Source organism: Chlorocebus sabaeus, chromosome 8 (assembly GCF_047675955.1).
Source record: "Chlorocebus sabaeus isolate Y175 chromosome 8, mChlSab1.0.hap1, whole genome shotgun sequence".
NCBI classification, from domain to species: domain Eukaryota; kingdom Metazoa; phylum Chordata; class Mammalia; order Primates; family Cercopithecidae; genus Chlorocebus; species Chlorocebus sabaeus.
The window spans coordinates 27,369,097-27,389,556 of record NC_132911.1 but is presented as its reverse complement, the minus strand read 5'-3'; the positions used below and the strand labels follow the sequence as shown (position 1 = coordinate 27,389,556).

The window sequence follows — 20,460 nt, the reverse complement described above, 5'->3', positions numbered from 1 at the left end:
TCCCACTTTTTTTTTTTTTTTTTTTTTTTTTTTTTGAGACAGAGTCTTGCTCTGTCGCCCAAGCTGGAGTGCAGAGGTGCGATCTTGGCTTACTGTAACCTCCGCCTCCTGGGTTCAAGTTAGTCTCCTGTCTCAGCTTCCTGAGTAGCTGGGATTATAGGCATGCCCCATCATGCCCAGCTAATTTCTGTATTTTTAGTAAAGATGGGGTTTCACCATGTTGGCCTAGTCTCAAACTCCTGATCTCAGGTGATCCACCCACCTCAGCCTCCCAAAGTGTTGGGATTACAGGCGTGAGCCACAGAGCCTGGCCTGTCTCATTATACTAGACTAAATTAGTATACACTTCTATCAGTTAATTGTGGTAGGCTTCTGCTATGGTTTGAGCATGTCCCCCAAAATTCATGTGTGAAAACTTAATCTCCAGTACAACAGTTCTGGGAGGTGGGGCCTAATAAGAGGTGTTTAGCTCATGATAGCTCCACCTTCATGAATGAATTAATGTTGATTATTGAAGGACGTGAGGCTGCAAGCCAAGCTCTCTTGTTCTCTCACGTACACTCTCTTGTTTTGCCTTCTGCCATGGGATCATGAAGCAAGAAGGCACCCACAGATGTGGCTGCTTGATCCTGGACTTCTCAGCCTCCAGAACTGTGAGCCAAATAAATTTCTGTCCATTATAAATTACCTAGTCCGTGGTATTCTGTGATAGCAACACAAAATGAACTAAGACAGCTCCCATCTTCAATAAAAGGTCATGAAAGATGACAACACAGGTGAAAAATGGGAAAGGTGAGAAAAACTAGAAACAAACCTTTGAAGAGGAAAAGCTGCCCACTCAACCTAGTCATTGAGGCAATTTAAGGTGAGGTGCTCTGAGAGTAACGAAAATGTAGCCGGGAAGTTCCTTAGTTAATATCTGGAGTTATTTATAATCAAATGGAGAGAGAAGGATCAAAGCTACTTAGGAAGAAGATGTTTAGACTATAAGAAACAACTTTTTCAGAGCTCTGCTGCCTATCATGCTGTCTACCCATCCGTGCCTCCCCCATTGCAGTCTTCAGTTTTGAATACGATATTGGTAGCTTCAGCTATACTTTATGATAACATTAAGCTGCTGCAAGTTACTTACTCCTCCAGCCAGCTTTCTCATCTACAAAATGGGGTAACAGTGGTACCTACATCATGAAGTTGTAAATGCTTATTAAATTGTAGCTACTATACTATCATCCAGGGAAGGAAATATATACTAATGGGCATTTGGTTCAGATATAGATTCTAGTCCTGGCCCTAGCACCTAATAGCTGTGCAACTGCGGCTAAATTACTAACAGTTTCTTAGGCTAAAAACAGAATAATAGTATCTACCTTCTAATTTGTTGTGAAAATTAAGATAATAGATACAAAAGCTACTTATTACAGGTAAGGTATTATATGTTAGCAATTACTCTTACTCAAGCATATAAAGATATTTTCCAACTCTCAACTCTTAAGTTCTTATGTTTTCATGAGGGACTGATTTCATCACCCTATTCTCAATATTATTCTCCTATTCCTCTTAGTGAGGAAGAAAAAAAACTCCCCAAATTAAGTAACACGAGACTGAAAAAGAGACCCAGAGGACCTGTGTAATTTATAAGGCTTGAACTTTAAAACAGTAACAATTCTCACCTTTTTGAATTGACTGAAGATGCACTGAAGATTGGATAGACAGTGGACTTAGGAGAAACTGGTAGGGGAAAAATTGTGATAATGTGTATTACCAAATAAAATCAAAGCTTTAATTCATAAGATTTCAAAGGTTAATTAAGACAAAATACTACTCAAGATCGAGATTTAACAAAGAGGCAAAGGTAATCCCATGGAGGAAAAACAGTCCTCAACAAATGGTGCTGGACCAATTAAACATCCACATGGAAAACAATTTACACCTATTCAAACCTTATGTAAACTTAACTCAAATGGATCACAGATCTAAATGTAAAACTATGATCAGGCATGGTGGCTCATGCCTGTAATCCCAAAACTTTAGGAGACCAAAAACGGGAAGATCGCCTAAGGCCAGGAGTTCAAGACAAGTCTGGGCAACTTAGTGAGACTGTTTCTACAAAAAAATTAATAATAAAGTAAAAACATAAAACTACAAAACTTCTAGAAAAAATATTAGGGAATAATCTTCATGAACTTGGATTGGGTAATTAGTTTTTACACACAACACCAAAAGCATAATACATTTATAAAAAATTAATTTAGACTTTATCAAATTTAAAAATTTTGCTCTACAAAAAATAAAGAGAATGAAAAGACAAGCCACAGATTGAGGGGAGAAAATATTTGCAATCATGTATCTGATCAAAAACTTCTATCCAGAATATATAAAGAATTCTTATGGTATGCCAACAGTTCAGTGATAAATGAGAATTACTACTGATACATCCAACAACATGGATGAACTTTAAATGTATTACTAAGTGAAATAAGCCAGACCCCAAAGGATGCATATGTGTAAAGTTTTTCTTGGAAAAGGTAAAACTATAGAAATAAAAAGCAGATTAATGGTTGCCACGGGACTGCGGGGAAGGACAGTAACAACAAAACGTAGGCATAGGGAAATTTTAGGGTGAAGGAACTGTTTCTGTATGGTACTGCAATGGCTAATACATAATTCTATACATTTGATAAAACCCACAGAACTGTAAAAATCACAAAGAATGAACTTCAATGTACATCAAATGAGAAAAAAAAATGTATAAATATCAACCAGGCTATTGAGGTAGCCTAAGATGGAATGCATACTGTGAGAAATGAATCTAACTATATTAGAACTGTACAGCATAACGACACCGAAGGAGGTAGGGGGAAAAAGAGAAGCTGGCCTAAGCAACTTCAGCAAATGGTATTTTAACTAGAAGTTATAAGGATAAAGACAAAAAAACACTACTTAAAATTGCACTCTAGGCTGAGTGCAGTGGCTCACGCCTATAATCCTAGAAAATATGTATATTATTTAATATATATATTATTTAACTATATATGGAATTCTACAAAGAGAAAAAATTGAAAATATATCACATTTAGAAAAGAATGGCATGAGTTGATACAGGATTCCACAAAAGCTTACTTCGGCAATAATTACATATAGAAAAAGAGACTGAATTAGATAAGATTCATCTCAACCTCAACATGAACAATGAGATGAAAGGTAAGGGAGGCCGAGGCAGGTGGATCACCTGAAGTCAGGAGTTCGAGACGAGCCTGCCCAACATGGCGAAACACCATCTCTACTAAAAATACAAAAAAATTAGCCGGGCATGGTGGTAGACACCTGTAATGCCAGGTACTCAGGAGGCTGAGGTAGGAGAATCACTGGAACCCTGGGGGCAGAGGTTGCAGTGAGCTGAGATTGCGCCATTGCACTACAGCCTGGGTGACAGAGTGAGACTCTGTCTCAAAGAGAAAAAAAAAAATTGCACTCTAATTGGTTAACATATTTCTCACAGGGGTATAAATTAACAATTATGAAACTGTTTTACATGTTTACTGGGACAGAACAAATAAGTAGGTGAATAGTGAATAGTAGGAACTAAGTTTCTCACTGTCTGAGAGGGAAGTTGCAGATGAAAAAAGGATAGAATAAATCCTGGAGTACTGGATTAGAGTTGGAGATATCAATGTCCAGTTGGCGATATGCAAACAAAAGAAATAAGACAGGAAATGTCACAGACAAGACTAAAGACACATTACAATTAAACATAATACAGTACCTTGGATTGGATACTGGGACAGAAAGAAAACATTAATAGAAGATTCCAAATAAAGTTTAGTTAACAGTAATATACTACTACCAATATTTGGTAAACTCCAAAGAAAGCCTAGTGTTTATGGCTGGGCACAGTGGCTCACGCCTGTAATTCCAGCCCTCTGGGAAGCTGAGGCGGGTGGATTACTGGAGATCAGGAGTTTGAAACCAGCATGGCCAACATGGTGAAACCCCATGTTAACAAAAATTAGCCGGGCATGGTGGTGGATGCTCCATAATCCCAGCTACTTGGGAGGCTGAGGTGGGAGAAATGCTTGAACCCTGGAGGCAGAGGCTGCAGTGAGCCGAGATGGTGCCGCTGCACCAGCCTGAGCAATACAGCAAAACTCCATTTCAATAAAAAAAAAAAAAAAAAAAAAAAAAATCTATACCAATACCAGTTTCTTAGTTTTGACAAAGGTATTATAACATAAGATGTTAAGAACTGAGGTAACAGCGTAGGAGATACACTGCTATTCTCTGTACTTTAACTTTTCTGTAAATCTAAAATTATGGCAAAATAAACAGTCTATTAGAAGAAAAGACCAAAGTTAAAACAGCGACTGATTTGAGGAAAATAGTAAGTTGAAAGTGGGCTAAAAAAACAAACTTTAACTTTGCACTGAAAAATAATTAGAGCTCATCCTCTAGAAATAAGGCCAAGGCAGGTGAGAGTCTGAGCTGCTATGGGTAAGTTACTTAACCCAAGTCCATTTCTTCATCTATAAACGGGCATATCAGGACCTACAGTAGTTGGGAGAATTAAATGATACACTGTAGTTATTAAGTAATAAAATTTTGGTCTTTTTATGTAACTTTCATGATTTCTGCCATATCCTTATACCATTGTATTATTTTTATTCACTATTTTAAATTGACTTAGACAATGTACTAAAATATATTTTAAAAGAAAAATTTATAACTATTGTAAGTAGATGGCATTGTTTTTCTGTTATATGTTCTATTGTATCAGTGCTTTGAGCACAATCTATGAAAAACATAACGTATACTAAATAATTAGCACTGCCTGATATATATTCAGCACTCAGAAAATACTAGTTATTAGCATCATATCTCAGAATCATAAAAAAAGCTTTATGTATTCATAATTTAGTAAGCTATTTAATTGAACACTGATAGCATAAATTAGGAATAGGATTTCAGAACTGACAGGAATTTAAAAATTAACTTTAACTCTTTAGAGATCTCTTCCTAGATCATACAGCTAATTAGCAGTAAACCTAGACAAAAATCTCATGGTTCCTGATGCTTAATTTCAGTGTCATTTATAAGACTTGGTAAGTTCTGCTCACAACTGGGCTTTGATCACAAATATACATAATAGTTTTAACTTACATTGTTTTGGGTGAAAGATAGAGTAGGTATGATTTTATAATGAGAACACTCAACTCTAGAGAGCTTAAGTAACTTGGCCACAGCCATAGACCAATTAAGCCTAACATTTTGTCTAAAATTTTAACCTAGGATCTTCTTGTTTCTTGTTTTTCAAAACGCAATGCACTGCTTTACTACAGAAAACAGTGTCACAGAGATAAAAACAAAGATACTAACTACAGGCACACGACTGAAAAAAGAAAGACCCAAAAATTATTATAAGAATTATTATTATATAACATATGTAATAAAGCATTAAGTAGTTAAATTCATGCTAGTTTTCTCTTACTTGTCTTATTCTCACCAAGAGAATCCTCTGAAGGAAAAGCCTCATTTTTATCAACTGTATGTTCCTTTGATGAAACTCTGTCATCTGATGAACCCTGAAAATAGGTTAAAAAAAAAAAAAGGAACAAATCTAATTTTTAACTGTTTTCTAGTGAATGAATCCCAGATCTATTTCTAAAACAAAGGATTTGGTTTATTATGAATTACATTTCATGTGATTTTCAATCGTCAAACTATTTTTAGGAAAACTTCCCCTGCATTCACCAAGTGTACATTATCTTTTAAAAGCCAGAGTATGGCAGGGTGCGGTGGCTCATGCCTGTAATCCCAGCACTTTGGGAGACCGAGGTGGGTGGATCACGAGGTCAAGGGATTGAGACCATCCTGGCTAACACGGTGAAACCGTCTCTACTAAAAATACAAAAATTAGCTGGGCTTGGTAGCACACACCTGTAGTCCCAGCTACTTGGGAGGCTGAGGCAGGAGAATCACTTGAACCCAGAAGTGGAGGTTGCAATGAGCCAAGATCATGTCACTGCACTCCAGCCTGGCGACAGAGCAAGACTCCATCTCAAAAGAAAAAAAAGCCAGAGTACACATGTTGTAATCTGTCATCCTCTCAAAAATGTGTTATACTTCCTGATAGAGACGGCAGAATCATTACAGACGCTCACTTCCATAATGAAATGAACAAAAAAGTCAGTAAAAATGGCAAAAATTTCCCCAGCAGCCACCAAACTGAAAAGGGACAACTTTTTGCCATGAACTTTTAAAATGAGCAGCTAAGGAAAGAATAACTTTCTAGAGTCACTGGAGAGTAGCAGGAATGTGGGAAAAGCAAAGTAGAAAAAATCCTGACAGATTTCCCTCATACTAATTTGGGAATTACTAGGGAATATACGGCTTGGGGAAAAAGGAAAAACCTCTTGGTTAAAATACAACTTCTACTACTCAAAACCATAATATCCCAGCAGAGATGGGATAACCCATCAGTTTAACACTTTTCAGGGCTCCATGAGTTGGGGAAAGGGTATCCTCATGAAAATCAGATTCACCAGCCGGGCGTGGTGGCCCACACCTATAATCCCAGCACTTTGGGAGACCAAGGCAGGTGGATCACGAAGTCAGGAGTTCAAGACCAGCCTGGCCGAGAGGGTGAAACCCCGTCTCTACTAAAAATACAAAAATTAACCAGGCATGTTGGCGGGTGCCTGTAATCCCAGCTACTTGGGAGGCTGAGGTAGAGAATCGCTTGAACTTGGGATGCGGAGGTTGCAGTGAGCTGAGATCGCGCCACTACACTCCAGCCTGGGTGACAGAGTGAGACTCCATCTCAAAATAAAAAAACAGAAAATCAGATTTGCCCTTAGCTAGCAGAGATGAATTCTAGACATAGGTATTTAGCAATATCCTGAGAGAGCATAGCCCCTTTCCACAAATTTAAAATGACAAAAGCCCAGCCTCCCAAACTATTGAAAACTAACTCAATACCAAACCCATAAAGTGAAGCTAAGAAAATGAAAATAAGACAGAAAAGAGAATTACAGAATTCTCTGTTACACTGCTTACAGAGAACTCATCAGGTCACCATTCATTTGGTACACCACCAGGCTGTACCAAATAGATCATCATCATCATCAGGAGATGCATGGGGAAATTGCAGATTCTTCCTTTGTTTTACTGGATTGAGACAATTTTAGTTTGAGTTATGCCCCAAACTTTCAAAAAACTTAATTTTCATATAAATGTATAGGTATAAAGCACAGTTTAATAAATTTTGACAAAGCTTACTCTTGTAATCAAAATCCCTATCAAGACACAGAAGTGTTTTGTTGATATAAACAGAAAATGAATTAGTAAAATTAGACTGTCATGGCTTAGCCAGCAAGAACCTATCTCATTTAACAATCTACTTGGCCATACTTGATAAACAGGAAAAAAAATATTTACAGTGAGGACTAAAAACTTAAATGCCTTACAAGGGCAGAAGTAAAATTATCAAAACTAAACTGATCTAAATAGATATACACTGACTTAGAGAAATGAAGAGCCCATATTTGTCAAATGGTATGATACTCAGCCGGATATTCAGCTGATTATTGCCATGTAGAAATGAAGGCTCAGCTTTCAATATTTCATGAAACACCAGAAATTTCTTGTATTTAAAAATAATTTTGGCTCCAATTTTAAAATTATGTAGGCCAAGCAAAACATTTATGGGCGAGACTTGGTTTACTGGCCACCAGTTTATAATCTTTGCCACTGAGGTTTGAAATTTAGGTGATTACAAGAGATATGAACTGGGGTTGAATTTCAGAGAAGTGAGTGAGGAAGGCAACAATGAGAGGTGGGTTAGGAAAGACATGACTATAAGCCTGAGTGTACTGGGTATCACATAAGCCTACCATTTCTCCAGCTACAAGGGTTGTGATGAATATAAACAAGCCACTATAGACAAGGAAGCCCTGATCTGGGAGACAACCTTCCTTAAGGCTGCTTCATTGGCTTTCTGTCCCTAGCTGCCCCACAAAACCCAACTTTTTTTCTGATGAAGGTTATAGACAGAAGATCAGCAACAGAAGTTCTAGACCAGCATGGTCTAATATGGTAGCCACCAGCTACATGTACCTATTGAGAACTTAAAATGTGGCTGGGCCAGGTGCACTGGTTCACACCCGTAATCCCAGCAATTTGGGAGGGTGAGGCAGGTGGATCACTATAGCCCAGTAGTGCAAGACAAGCCTGGGCAACATGGTGAAACCCCAGCCTCTACAAAAAATGCAAGAATTAGCCAGGTGAGGTGGTGTGCACCTATAGTACCAGCTACTTGGTAGGATTGCTTGAGTCTAGAGGGTTGAGGCTGTAGTGAGCAGTGTTTGTGCCACTGCTCTCCAGCCTGGGTCACAAAGAAAGACCCCATCTCAAAATAAATAAATAAATAAACTCCTTACAATAACTAAACACTATGCTATCTGGCTTTATAAAAGCAGTCCAGAAAATTTTATTCAACTGTCATACTAAAGTTTTATTACATAGCCATTTTTAAAGTGATATATTTAGCTTTACCTTTATTAATTCCTCTTGATTTTTACTGCTTGCACTTAGTCCAATGTTCAATTTCTCTTCTAGGATCAAGCACTTTGGCACTTGCCTTGTCTCAAAAGCTTTTTTTTCACTGACAGTCTTTACATCAGAATCTTCAATCACTTCTGATTTATTCTTTTGGGTGCCCCGTGACAGCTCATTTTCCAGGGACCACTTTCTAAGAGAGGATTTTTTTCTACTAACAAAAAATGCTGCTCCACCCTGGAGCGTAACTTGTGGTTTTATTTTTTGGCTTAGAACCCGAGGAGCATTGGGATTATTTTCAGCTGAATGACAATTATTTTCTTTCTCCATAATCGGCTTATAGATCACTCGATTTTGCTTGGGATTTCTAGAATTCCTTGATACAGACTTGATGTGTCTATACCTTGGTTGATACTTAGCAGTTAAACTCTTCTGTGGTTTTTTGTTGTTCTTCTTGGAACAGACTGGTTTTCCCTGCATTTTTTCTGTCACAATGGGAAAAGATATATCTTCATCATTAGTTTTTAGACAAGTAGATCTACTCTCTTTTATCAGCTTTCTCTCCAGTGGATTGAGGTACCACTTATTTTGGTTGTAAAAAGATACAGTGGACACAGAAGATTTAAATTGTGAGCCTTGATTTGCTGATGGCAGTCTATTTATTTCAGCTGTTTTGAGTGCACTTAAAACAAAATGCCCTTGTTGAGAGCAATGCAGGTTTTCTTCATTTTTATCACTGTTTTGATTAAAACAGTGCTTTTTATTAGGTGATGGAAACAGATTTTCAGTGAAGTGTATAAGGCTATAAAAAAAAAAAAGTCCATTAAGATTATTTTGTGTCAAAATTTACATAAATCTACTGCTAAGTAATAAGCTCTACTTATAGGTCATATTAATACATGTACCCCCAAACATACACACAATTTTCTATTAGTTTAACAGGATTCTCAAATTCTGTCTTTATCAAATAAAACATTCAAATATCTTCCTAAAGAGCCCAATGTTCACGAAAACAAATACCATACACAAAGAAGCTTTGCTAGACATATATGCATGTGTTTTAAAATCTATTTCTATGTGTTGGCCATATATAAATGATAGTTCATATATTTTGCTCTATTGTCTACAAGTCCCCTATAATAATTGTCTGTAATGAACTGACTGGGTAGAGTAGTTAATATCTGAGTACACAAACTTTCTAGAATTGTTTCCAGACAAGCATCTACTGTATGCAAGACACTATGTAAAATATTATAGGGGAATAGAAAGGAACAAGGTAATAGCCGATCTGGTATATTTCCTAGCCATAGAAAATAACTTTCTTCAAGGGGCTGCTTCTATATCAAAAGAAAAAAAACAAAAACCAAAAAACAGCCTTCTTTGATTCCCTTGAAAAGGACTAAATAATTCGTTATGAAAACTTAATGTATTTTCTAGCTAGAATTAGAATATAGGTTATCAGGTTATCACTGTAGCCACAAGGAGTAGGCTAGTGGAAGAACAAAAATTTTAGAAAATAGGAGAGAACAAGAGAGACAAGAAGGTGGATTTTTCTAAGAGTTTCTATTCGTAGGCTGAGATTCACCTGTCACAGTTCAAAGAATCCTGCTTCCTCTTCCTTGGAGTAAGAGCTGCCATTGTCTTTATTGAATTCCTAAAAGAAATGACAATAACCACATTCATCAAAATATTAAAAGTCGCTTTATCAAAATTGCACCCCCTTTAATTAGTCTATTTCACACCAAGTTAAAACCCTATTTTCCGGGAGGCCTTCCTCGACACTGCTCTCCTTCCACCCCTCCCAGGGTTACACGCGCTTGCTCTGCTTCCATGGCACCCTATATTTCCCTAACAGTCCATTTAAGACATTTTCTTCTTGTTTTCCCATCTCAACAGCCTTCAACGAAGGCAGAGACCGTTTGTAACTTTTCATCAGAGCCCAGCAAGAAAATGGGTGAAGCACAGTCCTCTGCCCTTTTCCTAGCTGAGGAGCCTGGAGCAAGCCGTTTGCTTCCCTTTTAATAAAAATCTCTTAAAGTCGTGAGGCTGCTGAAAACAAATGCAAGAATGCACGAGCAGGCGGCTATGCGGCTTGTCAGAGTTCATTTCCTTCCCCTTCCGTGGCATCAGGAAAATTCCCCCCAAAGCAGCACACAGCGTTATTTCAAAGCCATTAATAAATGAACAAACTGAAAGGCCAGGGTCTCTGGGAATTCAGGTCGAGCTGCGGCTTAAGGGATGGCCCCTCTGGGGCTAAGCGAGGAAAGGTAGGGGAGGAAAGCGTCCCGACCCCGAACCCGGTCAGGGAAACAAACAAACAAACAAACCCTAAACCCAAAACAAGGAAACGCCGACGTCGGGAAGATGGAAACCCGGCGTCTGTGAGCGCGGAGAACGGGTTAGTGGCTTCTTCTGTCTCGGGGCCGCGGACCTGCCAAGCGCCAAGCAAAAGCTCTTTTCCCGTGACATTCGTCCCCACGTCCCACAAGGTTTCCCGCTCGCCTCAGCCTTCCACAGCCCTGCCTCGGCCTACTCCAGAGGTTACCTGCGCCTCAGAACCCGGCAAGCTCTCCTCACCCCAGTCAGCCGCTCCGTGAGCGTCTTCAAATTATCGCGCGCCAGGCTAGGAGGAAGCCGCTGCGTTCCGATTGGCCACGGCTCAACCCTTCCAGGGACTGGCTCGGTGATTGGTGGAGCACCAGCCCTTTCCCCGCCCACCCCAGTGGCTGTTTCCAAGATTCTCGCGCCCTGGTGAGGTGAAAAGTTCTGAGGGAAACCACGCCACCCACAATTCCCTGCAGCAACGCCGGGCTCCGTTCCCGGGGCCTTGTTTAGCTGCATTCTGGGAATTGTAGTTCTCGGCCCGGTTGAAGTCGATGTACATTCTGGGGTCACTTGGGGTAAGAAATTTTTGTAAAATGGCCTCTCCAACGTGGCGACAGAGCAAGACTCCGTCTCGAAAATAAATAAATAAATAAATAATAAATAAATAAATAAATAAATAAATACAGGCCTCTCCAAGATTCTGAATGCACATATTTTTCACATTTGAAGCTTGTTAGTTTCACTTTTTTTATCAGTAACTTTAGGTTTATATTCACTATTTTATTTTTAAAATTAAAATATAAAACTTAACATCTGCTATGTGCCAGGCATTCTTAGATGCTTTACATGTTTTGTTTCTTTTACTTCTCACCACAATCCATAAGGTATTAATATCTATTGCCATTCCCATTTTACAAATAATACAACTGAGAACCCCAAAACAATTGCTATTTACAGAACAGAGTTAAATTCTTACTTTGGAAAACCAGAAAGTTCCTAAAACGGTTATTGTTAGCTATTGTTACTATATTTGTGTCACCAGCTCCTGGTACAGTGTTTCTGGCACATTTTTAGTTTCAAATAAGTTTAGGGTTTTATGTTTATTTTTTCAAATTTAATTTTCATAAATTTGCATGTCATCCTTGAGCAGGGGCCATGTTAATGTTCTCTGTATCATTCCAATTTTAGTATACATGCTGTCAAAGCGAGCACATAAATAAATTTCGTTAAGTGATGCCCTCAATGTCATAGAAAGAAGTCAGTGAGAGTGATTTAAGAGTGTCAGTTTAAAAGGAAAGGCTGAGGCAAAAAAATAAGAATGTAGAGTTTGCTTGAGTTAAAGCAGAGACAGCTGCCCAGAAGATTCCACCCCCCGACCCCCCACCCTCCACCAGTAGCTTTGGATATGAGCTCTGTCCGGCCTTTGCTACAAGCAGGTTTTTAAAGACGAAAAAGGAGGACAGGAAGTGGGCTGATACACAACTGTAAAGCATTCTCATTTATAGAAACTACATGCATCAGTAATTGGCTAGACATTGTTAAGCTGTAGGGTGTGGGTCATAGTGTCTTGTGTGGCAGTGTTAGGTTAGTAGGTAGCTACTTGTTGCAGAAGCAGGTAGTTTCAGGAGATGAATACATAGCTCAAGGGGATAGTAGAACATGATGGGGTCTCATTTTAATACCTCTCCAGACCTAGTAATTTAAAAGGACTCTCATTCCTCAGATAAAAGTGCTTTCTCAAGAGAAATAATCAGGGCAAAACCAAGTGCTGTAGGAGCCTTACATGAGTATGATTATTCCTACTTTACGGCAGGAGTACCTCTGAGGTTCAGAGGTTTTGGGATGGCAGGCCTTCGATTTGAGCCAGAACACAGTCCAGTCCCCAAGAGGCATATTGTCCAGGTGAGTATCAGAAACAACTCACTTGTGTGCTATGTTCTAAACTCTTGGGGCCCATTAACTTATTTAACCCTAAAAAATATCCTGTGACTTAGCTGCTCTAGTATCATCTTCATTTCGCTGCTGAGGAAAGTGAAGCACAGATAGGTTAACTAATGTGCCCAAGATGCCTCTTTCCCTTAACCCACAAATCATTGAACCAAACTCCTTGCCAATACCCTTCGCCTCGCCAGGACTAAAGATGGCGCCCACGGCCGGCGTTATGACGCGCCCCGACGTCCGCCGGAAGTGCACGGAAGAGTTCCGAGAACCAGGCGGCCGCCGAGAGTCTGGTATCCTGAGCTTCGTGAGTTGAGCGCTGCTGCTCCGCGGTGGAGTCACCGCATCGCTCCGTGATCATGGTGTTCTACTTCACCAGCAGCAGCGGTGAGTGGGCGCCGCGCCCTCCGGGACCCTGCTGGACAGCGGGCTCCGAAGCCGGGACCCCCCAGTCCGCCGCTGCGCCTGACCCTCGCCCTAAAATGCCTCCTCGATGCGAGTGCCTCTTCCCGCGACCTCTAGTTCCCCCAGCACATCTGCCCCTCCCACAACTACAGGGTTTCCCCCGGCGTCCCCTCGTCATGGCGTGGGGGGCGCGGAGGGGCGATGCCACTGCTGTATTTGTATCGGGGAGTTCTCGTCCTCCAATCGGAAAGACGTCCCGTCACTCCCTGGAATTGGGCCAGAGCCTGTGGGCTCTTCCACACACCTTATCCCAAGTCTTCTTCCCACCTTCCATCTGCGGCCTTTATTCTGGCTGCACCCTGATATTTATCCCCCGTGAGAAAGGACACACCTGCTAACAACTTTTTCTTAAGGGAAGTGCGCCTTACCCTTTCAGGAAGGGGTTGTAGGGTCTGGGATGCAACAGAAAATAATAAAAAGACCCTGGAATGTCAACCCAGCCACTCCCTGGGCAGTTGATGTCCCAGATCTCAGAAGTGACCTGTGATAATGCTTCTGACTTATCTTTGACAGATAAGGAAAGGGTGCTTTTCGTTTCCAGGAAATGCCAGGTTCCGAATTGGTTTCATTCTGTTCCTGTTATTCCCCTTTCCTAAAATCAACCCCGAGCTAATTCCCTTAAGACAGTTTTGGCCCATCTTTTCCAAGATGCCTTTCCTGATCCTAGCTCCCACCCCAAGATAGCTTAGCTGTTCCTTTTCTGGGACCCACTTAATGTTCCAAGTATGCCTTTGGCATTGCACTTATCACGTGGTATTAAATGGTGTCTGCTTGAGCTAGAGTGTAAGCTCCTTGAGGGCGTGGACAGGATCTCTTTACAGTAGTCCCTACTTGTCCTGTGTTTCGCTTTCCGTGGTCACATCATCACAAGAAGAAAAAGAGTGAGTACAGTACAATAAGATATTTTGAGAGGGAGAGAGAGAGCAGAGTCACATAACTTTTATTACAGTACGTAGTTATAATTGTTCTATTTTATTATTAGTTGTCGATAATCTCTTACTCCACCGAACTGATACATTAACTTTATCATAGGTATATATGTATACCTATACCAGTACCATGCCTCCCTTAATGACAAGAAGACATTCTGAGAAATGCTCCATTAGGCGGTTTCATTGTTGTAGCAACACGGTACAGTATACTTAAACCTGCGGTATAGCCTACCACAAACGTGGGCTGTACGGTATACTGTGTTGCTCCTAGGCTACAAACTTGTACAGCACGTTGCTGTGCTGAATGGCTGTAGGCAATTGTAATACAATGGTATTTGTGTATTTAAACGGGGCTCAACTTAGAAAAAGTGAGTTGCACCACGGTGTTATGATGGCTACCAGGTCATCAGTCAATAGTGATCAGAATTTTTCAGCTTCGTTATAATGTTATGGGACCACCATAGTATGTGTGGTCTGTTGCTGACCAAAGCATCATTATGTGGCAAGTCCCTTTTATATATGGAATTCAGTATTGTCCTTGGTTTCAGGCATCTACTGGAGATCTGGGAAGGCATCCCCCACAGATAAGGGGGGACTACCGTACTTGTTTCCCTAACTTAGTGACTGGCTAGTAGTTCTCAATAAATGCTTGTTGAATAAATGAATGCCATTTTTTTCTTACTCATAGCACTGTCTATTCTGTTGCTACTCTATATGCTAAAGGTGAGGTTTTTTTGTTTTTTTTTTTTGAGATGGAGGTTTGCTCTTGTTGCCCAGGCTGGAATGCCATGGCACGATCTCGGCTCACTGCAGCCTCCACCTCCCGGGTTCAAGCAATTCTCCTGCCTCAGCCCCCTGTGTAGATGGAATTACAGGAATGTGCCACCAAGCCTGACTAATTTTGTATTTTTTTTAGTACAGACGGGGTTTCTCCATGTTGGTCAGGCTGGTCTTGAACTCCTGACCTCAAGTGATTCGCCCCCCACCTTGGCCTCCCAGAGTGCTGGGATTACGGGCGTGAGCCACTGCACCTGGCCTAAAGGTGAGATTTATTTTATGTATTTATTTTTGAGACAGTCTTGCTTTGTCACCCAGGCTAGAGTGCAGTGGCACGATCTCGGCTCACTGCAGCCTCCGCCTCCTGGGTTCAAGTGATTCTGGTGCAGCTGGGATTACAGGCACCAGCCAACATGCTTGGCTAATTTTTGTATTTTTAGTAAAGATGGGATTTCATGCTGCCCAGGCTGGTCTTGAACTCCTGAGCTCAAGTGATCTGCCCACTTTGACGACCTCCCAAAGTTCTGGAATTACAAAGGGTGAGTTTTTGTTTTGTTCTGTTTTTTGTTTTTTTGAGATGACTTCTCCCTCTGTCACCCAGGCTAGAGTACAGTGGTGTGATCTCAGTTTACTGCAACCTCCACCTCCTGGGTTCAAGCAATTATCCTGCCTCAGTCTCCCAAGTAGCTGGGATTACAGGCACACGCCACCATGCCCGGCTAAGTTTTGTATTTTGTTAGTAGAGATGGGGTTTCACCATGTTGGCCAGGCTAGTCTCAAACTCCTTACCTCAGGTGATCCACCCGCTTCGGCCTTCCAAAGTGCTAGAATTAAAGGCGTGAATCACCACGCTCGGCCAAAAGGTAAGATTTAAGTGAAACTAGTTCCACATTGTTTGTGTGGGTTTGAATAAGGTGATACTTTCTCTTTAGAAATAAGATGGAGGCCCAGGTAAGTTGTAACTCACAGACCCTACTCTTCCACCGTCATCACACTGACATCTCCTTATTTTTCTCAGTAGTTTAGGTTTCCACAGTGTGCGCCGTGAGCTATTTCTCTGTTTCTGTACATGTGGTTTGTTTTACCCATATTATTAAAATTACTAGAAACAAAATTCAAAACCAGCCTGAAAAATCATATATCCTTATAGGCCTCTAAGCATTTTCATTCTTGGCAACTCAGGCATCTCTTTATAGCTTCTCCACTCGTGAATCTTCAACAACATAGATATCCATATAAACCCAACAACGGAAAAACATATACAGGCAGGGTGTGTAGGTACTGAATGTATTTTATGCTGTTCTATTCCCCTTAATGTTACTCTAAATTCTTTAAGTGCTAGTCACACATACACAGCTGCCCTTAATAGAACAAAATGCTTCACTAGATTTGTGGGTCCTGTTTTTTTTCATTGACTTCCATTATAATATCAGAACTGTTTCCTGTTAGAAAAATATTTGGCCTCTAAGCCTAATAAAACTGCATTTGTGCAGCTGATCTTTTAAAACTGCAAAGTTAATGGAAAAATCATAACTTTCTCAGTAAAATAGTAATAAAACTTTACATATTGGCGGTATAGAAACAACAAATACATAGAATCTTCAGGAAATGAATTTGTATGGCTTGCCAAGTTTTCAACTAACTGATGGTTTTTACTGCATAAAAACTTTTTTAAAATGGGAAGAAAATCTTCATAGGAAGTTGTTCTTTTACATTTTAAGATTAATATCTGACTAAAATGTGTTCCATTTTCATTCTTTCATGCTATCTCATAAGGGAATAATTGAACATTAGTCTAATATGTCAAATTCAAGACCATCTGATTATAGATACTTGGCTCAAAGTCCACTTGTACTTTTAATACCTGTTAATATCATCTACCTAAAAGTAGGTTGTTCTATAAATTGTGAAATAATCAGATCACCTCTGAAGTTGGATTGGTTGCTACCCGTAAGTCAAGCGTCTTCCAAATAATGAGTTCCAGTACTAGTCAGCCATATTATTTAGATGAGAATAACAAATGAACTAGAATAATTCAGTTTACTTTTCCTTCTTAACATGGAAAGGAACTTAATTCAGACTTGTTGTGCAGCAATGATGTTCCTTTATATTGTTCATCTTTTTTTCTTTCTTTCTTTCTTTTTTTGAGACAGAGTCTTGCTCTGTTGCCCAGGCTGGAGTACAGTGGTATGATCTCGACTCACTGCAACCTCTGCCTCCTAGGTTCAAGCGATTCTCTTGCCTCAGCCTCCTGAGTAGCTGGGATTACAGGCATGCGCTACCACAGCTGGCTAATTTTTATATTTTTAGTGGGGATGGTTTCGCCATATTGGCCAGGCTGTTCTTGAACTCTTGGCCTCAAGTGATCCTCCAGCTTCAGCCTCCTAAAGTGTTGGGATTACATGCATAAGCCACTGTGCCCAGACTTAATTTTCTATTATGACATAATTTCAGTCTTTCAGAGAAGTTACTAGTAAAAGATTTCATGTATATTCTCCCAGAGTACCCCAATTTTTTTTTTTTTTTTTTGAGACAGTCTCACTCTGTCACCCAGGCTGAAGTGTAGTGGCAAGTGTAGTGGTGCAGTCACAGCTCATTGCAGCTTCAACTTCTTGGGCTCAAGTGATCCTCCCACTTTAGCCACCACACCCAGCTAATTTTTAATTTTTTTTTTTATAGAGACAGGGTTTCCTCATTTTGCCCAGGCTGGTCCCGAGCTCCTGGGCCCAAGTAATCCACCTGCCTCAGCCTCCCAAAGTGGTGGGATTACAGACGTGAGCCATTGTGACTACAAATTCTGGCATTTTACCACATGCCTTGTCTTTCTTTTACCCTTTCTCTTTTTCTGTATTTTTTTCTCTCCCACACACCTTTTTCCTGAACCATTTGTTAGTAAGTTGCAGTTAACCCCTGAATGCTTCAGATTTGTTTTCTAAAATCAAGGGCATTCTCTTCTCAAGAGACATATTTTATTATCAAAATTAGGAAATTAACATTGCAGCGTGGCTATTATCTAATGAAGAGGCTTTATCCAGTTCCCATTAGTGTCGTAATGATGTATTTGTAACAAAAAATACCTTACAAATCATTGTTGCATTCTTCCGGTGTCATTACTCTGTAGCCTCCTCTCATCGGGAGCAGTTGCTCAGTCTTTGTCTTTCGTGGCATTGTTAGTTGAATAACTTTGTAGAATGCCCCTCACTTTAGGTTTGTTATGGTCATTTTCTTAATCACCTCATTTAATAAGTCAACCATCAAAACATTCCTCTGTTATTCTTTTGACTGTAGCTTAGAGAGCTTGGCCTGCAGAGATAACTTTTAATATTTCATGTCAGTTGTTATTTTTTCTTTCTTGAGACAGTCTTGCTGTTGCCCAGGCTGCAGTGCAGTGGCACAATCTTGGCTCACTGCAACCTCTGCCTCCCAGGTTCAAGCGATCCTCATGCCTCAGCCTCTCCAATAGCTGGAATCACTGGCGTGTGCCACCACACCTGGCCAATTTTTTTTTTCTTTTTTTCTTTTGAGACGGAGTCTTGCTCTGTCGCCCAGGCTGGAGTGCAGTGGCGAGATCTCTGCTCACTGCAAGCTCCGCCTCTTGAGTTCACACCATTCTCCTGCCTCAGCCTCCCGAGTAGCTGGGACTACAGGCGCCTGCCACCACACCCGGCTAATTTTTTGTATTTTTAGTAGAGACAGGGTTTCACCGTGTTAGCCAGGATGGTCTCGATCTCCTGACCTTGTGATCCCCCTGCCTCGGCCTCCCAAAGGGATTACAGGCGTGAGCCACCGCGCCTGGCAGTAATTTTTGTATTTTTAGTAGAGATGGGGTTTCAACATGTTGACCAGGCTGGTCTCAAACTTCTGGCCTCAAGTGATCGGCCCACCGCAGCCTCCTGAAGTGCTGGGATTACAGGCATGGGCCACCGCACCTGGCCTATATCGTTATTTTGAAAATTCTGTTCTAATTACAAAAGCCATCTGTACGTTTTATAGCAGGCTAACCAAGGTAACTGTTGTTAAAAAATGTTTATGTTTCCATACATATAAATAAGTATGTGCTTATATAAAAATAAAACATGTATGTGTGTGTGTATACACACACACACACCATTATAATTTATTTTTTATAAATTGAATCTTCTTATATATAGATACACAAAAATACTGTTCTGGTACTTCATTTCTTCACCTGCCATTTCTTTTTAATGGGTACATAGTATTTTGTTTATGGATGTTAAAATCTGTAATATATCTAAAGAGTCTCTATTAAGGGGTGTTTAGGTTGTAAAAAGATTATTGCTTGGTGGAGTATTTTGGTACTCTATTATGGTGACATTATAGGTAGTGACGTTATAGGATTGAAAGGGTATACACTTGAACTACTGCCAGGCCATTCAGAGAGAATCTGAAATGCATTTTAGTTTTATTCCCACCCTTTTGGCATTTGTTACGTGCTACACTAAGGCCTGATCAAGGTACTACAATGGTCAGTAATAGACAAGCATTTCTGTAAACTTGGCAATGCACACATTCTTTCAAGGTACTTTTCTCTCAACTACTTCTGTACTTAGCTATTATAAATGTCAAACAAAGGAATTAGTTTTTTCTTCCCTAAGAAAGGCAACTAGGATTGATCATTTTAAGAAACTTTTCATTACTGAAAGTACAGGAAATCTCTCTGATATAAGACTTTTTAATTTAGGAGAGCGTATTGCTCTTTGTCCTTCAGGGCTCCAGGTACATGTGTGTGTTCTGTGCTGTGGAGTCATAGCCAACAGACTGTCCAGCCCAACCCTGCACTTATTGGTACTTTGCTTCAGTGTGTATTTATGCTTCAGTACTTCTTCATCGCAGGCTTTGTAGCCTGAGGGCCCAGTGTCTGTAAATTCAGGAGTTTAGTCTAATTGGATCAAACAAGTTTTGGTAGACTAGCTTTGAAACCTGGCACTCAGTTATAATTTCAGTAGGGAACTGTAATCCAAGATCAGGGATGTCTGCAATAAAACACTACCTTGGTAAAGCAAATGTCATTTCTAGGATAAGTCATACCCAGAAGATTCTACTTGATTTAGGACAGTTGTTTCTAACCCTGACCTTACATTAGAATTACTTGGAAGGCTTTTAGAAAACACAAATGCTCACTCTTGCCCACCGTAGATTTGGATTTAGTTGATCTGAGGTGAAGCTGGGGCATAATTAGATGATTCTAATGTAGATCAGGGGTCAGAGTCACTGGTTTAAAAGTTGGAGAATCATGGTCTCCCTGAATGCAATAGAGAGCCTGTTAGAATTTGCAGCACACCTGGAATATGATGGGTAATATTGGCTAAAAAAATTATGCAAAATAAAACTTTCATAAACATAGGAACTTAGTTGTGGGGTTTAGTTTTCTTTTCTTTTTTCTTAATCTTGAAGGGAAAAGTATAGGACTGGACTGGTGATACCATTGAACTGTAACCCTGAGAAAGTAGGA

The 20,460-nt window shown here is 40.1% G+C and overlaps 2 protein-coding genes and 1 non-coding gene across 7 annotated transcripts in view; 1 reads left to right on the top strand and 2 right to left on the bottom strand.

Moving 5' to 3' along the window:
• ESCO2 (establishment of sister chromatid cohesion N-acetyltransferase 2) overlaps nucleotides 1–11,186 on the bottom strand; it is a 30,324-nt gene extending 19,138 nt beyond the window's left edge. Inside the window, exons 1-5 of one of the 2 annotated variants that reach the window (XM_007962006.3) lie at nucleotides 11,096–11,186; nucleotides 10,136–10,204; nucleotides 8,548–9,352; nucleotides 5,483–5,576; nucleotides 1,671–1,728 (exon numbers count right to left, since the gene is read on the bottom strand). In XM_007962006.3, coding sequence (XP_007960197.2) covers nucleotides 1,671–1,728; nucleotides 5,483–5,576; nucleotides 8,548–9,352; nucleotides 10,136–10,188 — 1,010 coding nt within the window. In that variant the 5' untranslated portion in view covers nucleotides 10,189–10,204; nucleotides 11,096–11,186. The remainder of the gene's footprint in view (nucleotides 1–1,670; nucleotides 1,729–5,482; nucleotides 5,577–8,547; nucleotides 9,353–10,135; nucleotides 10,205–11,095) is intronic. The other variant, XM_007962007.3, reaches the window with a different exon arrangement.
• Nucleotides 11,187–11,985: 799 nt separating this feature from the next.
• On the bottom strand, nucleotides 11,986–12,087 carry LOC119618944 (U6 spliceosomal RNA). The gene has a single exon (XR_005235290.1). It is a non-coding gene; the product is annotated as a U6 spliceosomal RNA (small nuclear RNA).
• A 977-nt stretch (nucleotides 12,088–13,064) lies between these two features.
• CCDC25 (coiled-coil domain containing 25) overlaps nucleotides 13,065–20,460 on the top strand; it is a 40,280-nt gene continuing 32,884 nt past the window's right edge. For 2 of the 4 annotated variants that reach the window (XM_007962002.3, XM_007962004.3), the window contains exon 1: nucleotides 13,065–13,200. In XM_007962002.3, coding sequence (XP_007960193.3) covers nucleotides 13,173–13,200 — 28 coding nt within the window. In that variant the 5' untranslated portion in view covers nucleotides 13,065–13,172. The remainder of the gene's footprint in view (nucleotides 13,201–20,460) is intronic. The other 2 variants (XM_073018014.1, XM_073018016.1) reach the window with 2 other exon arrangements.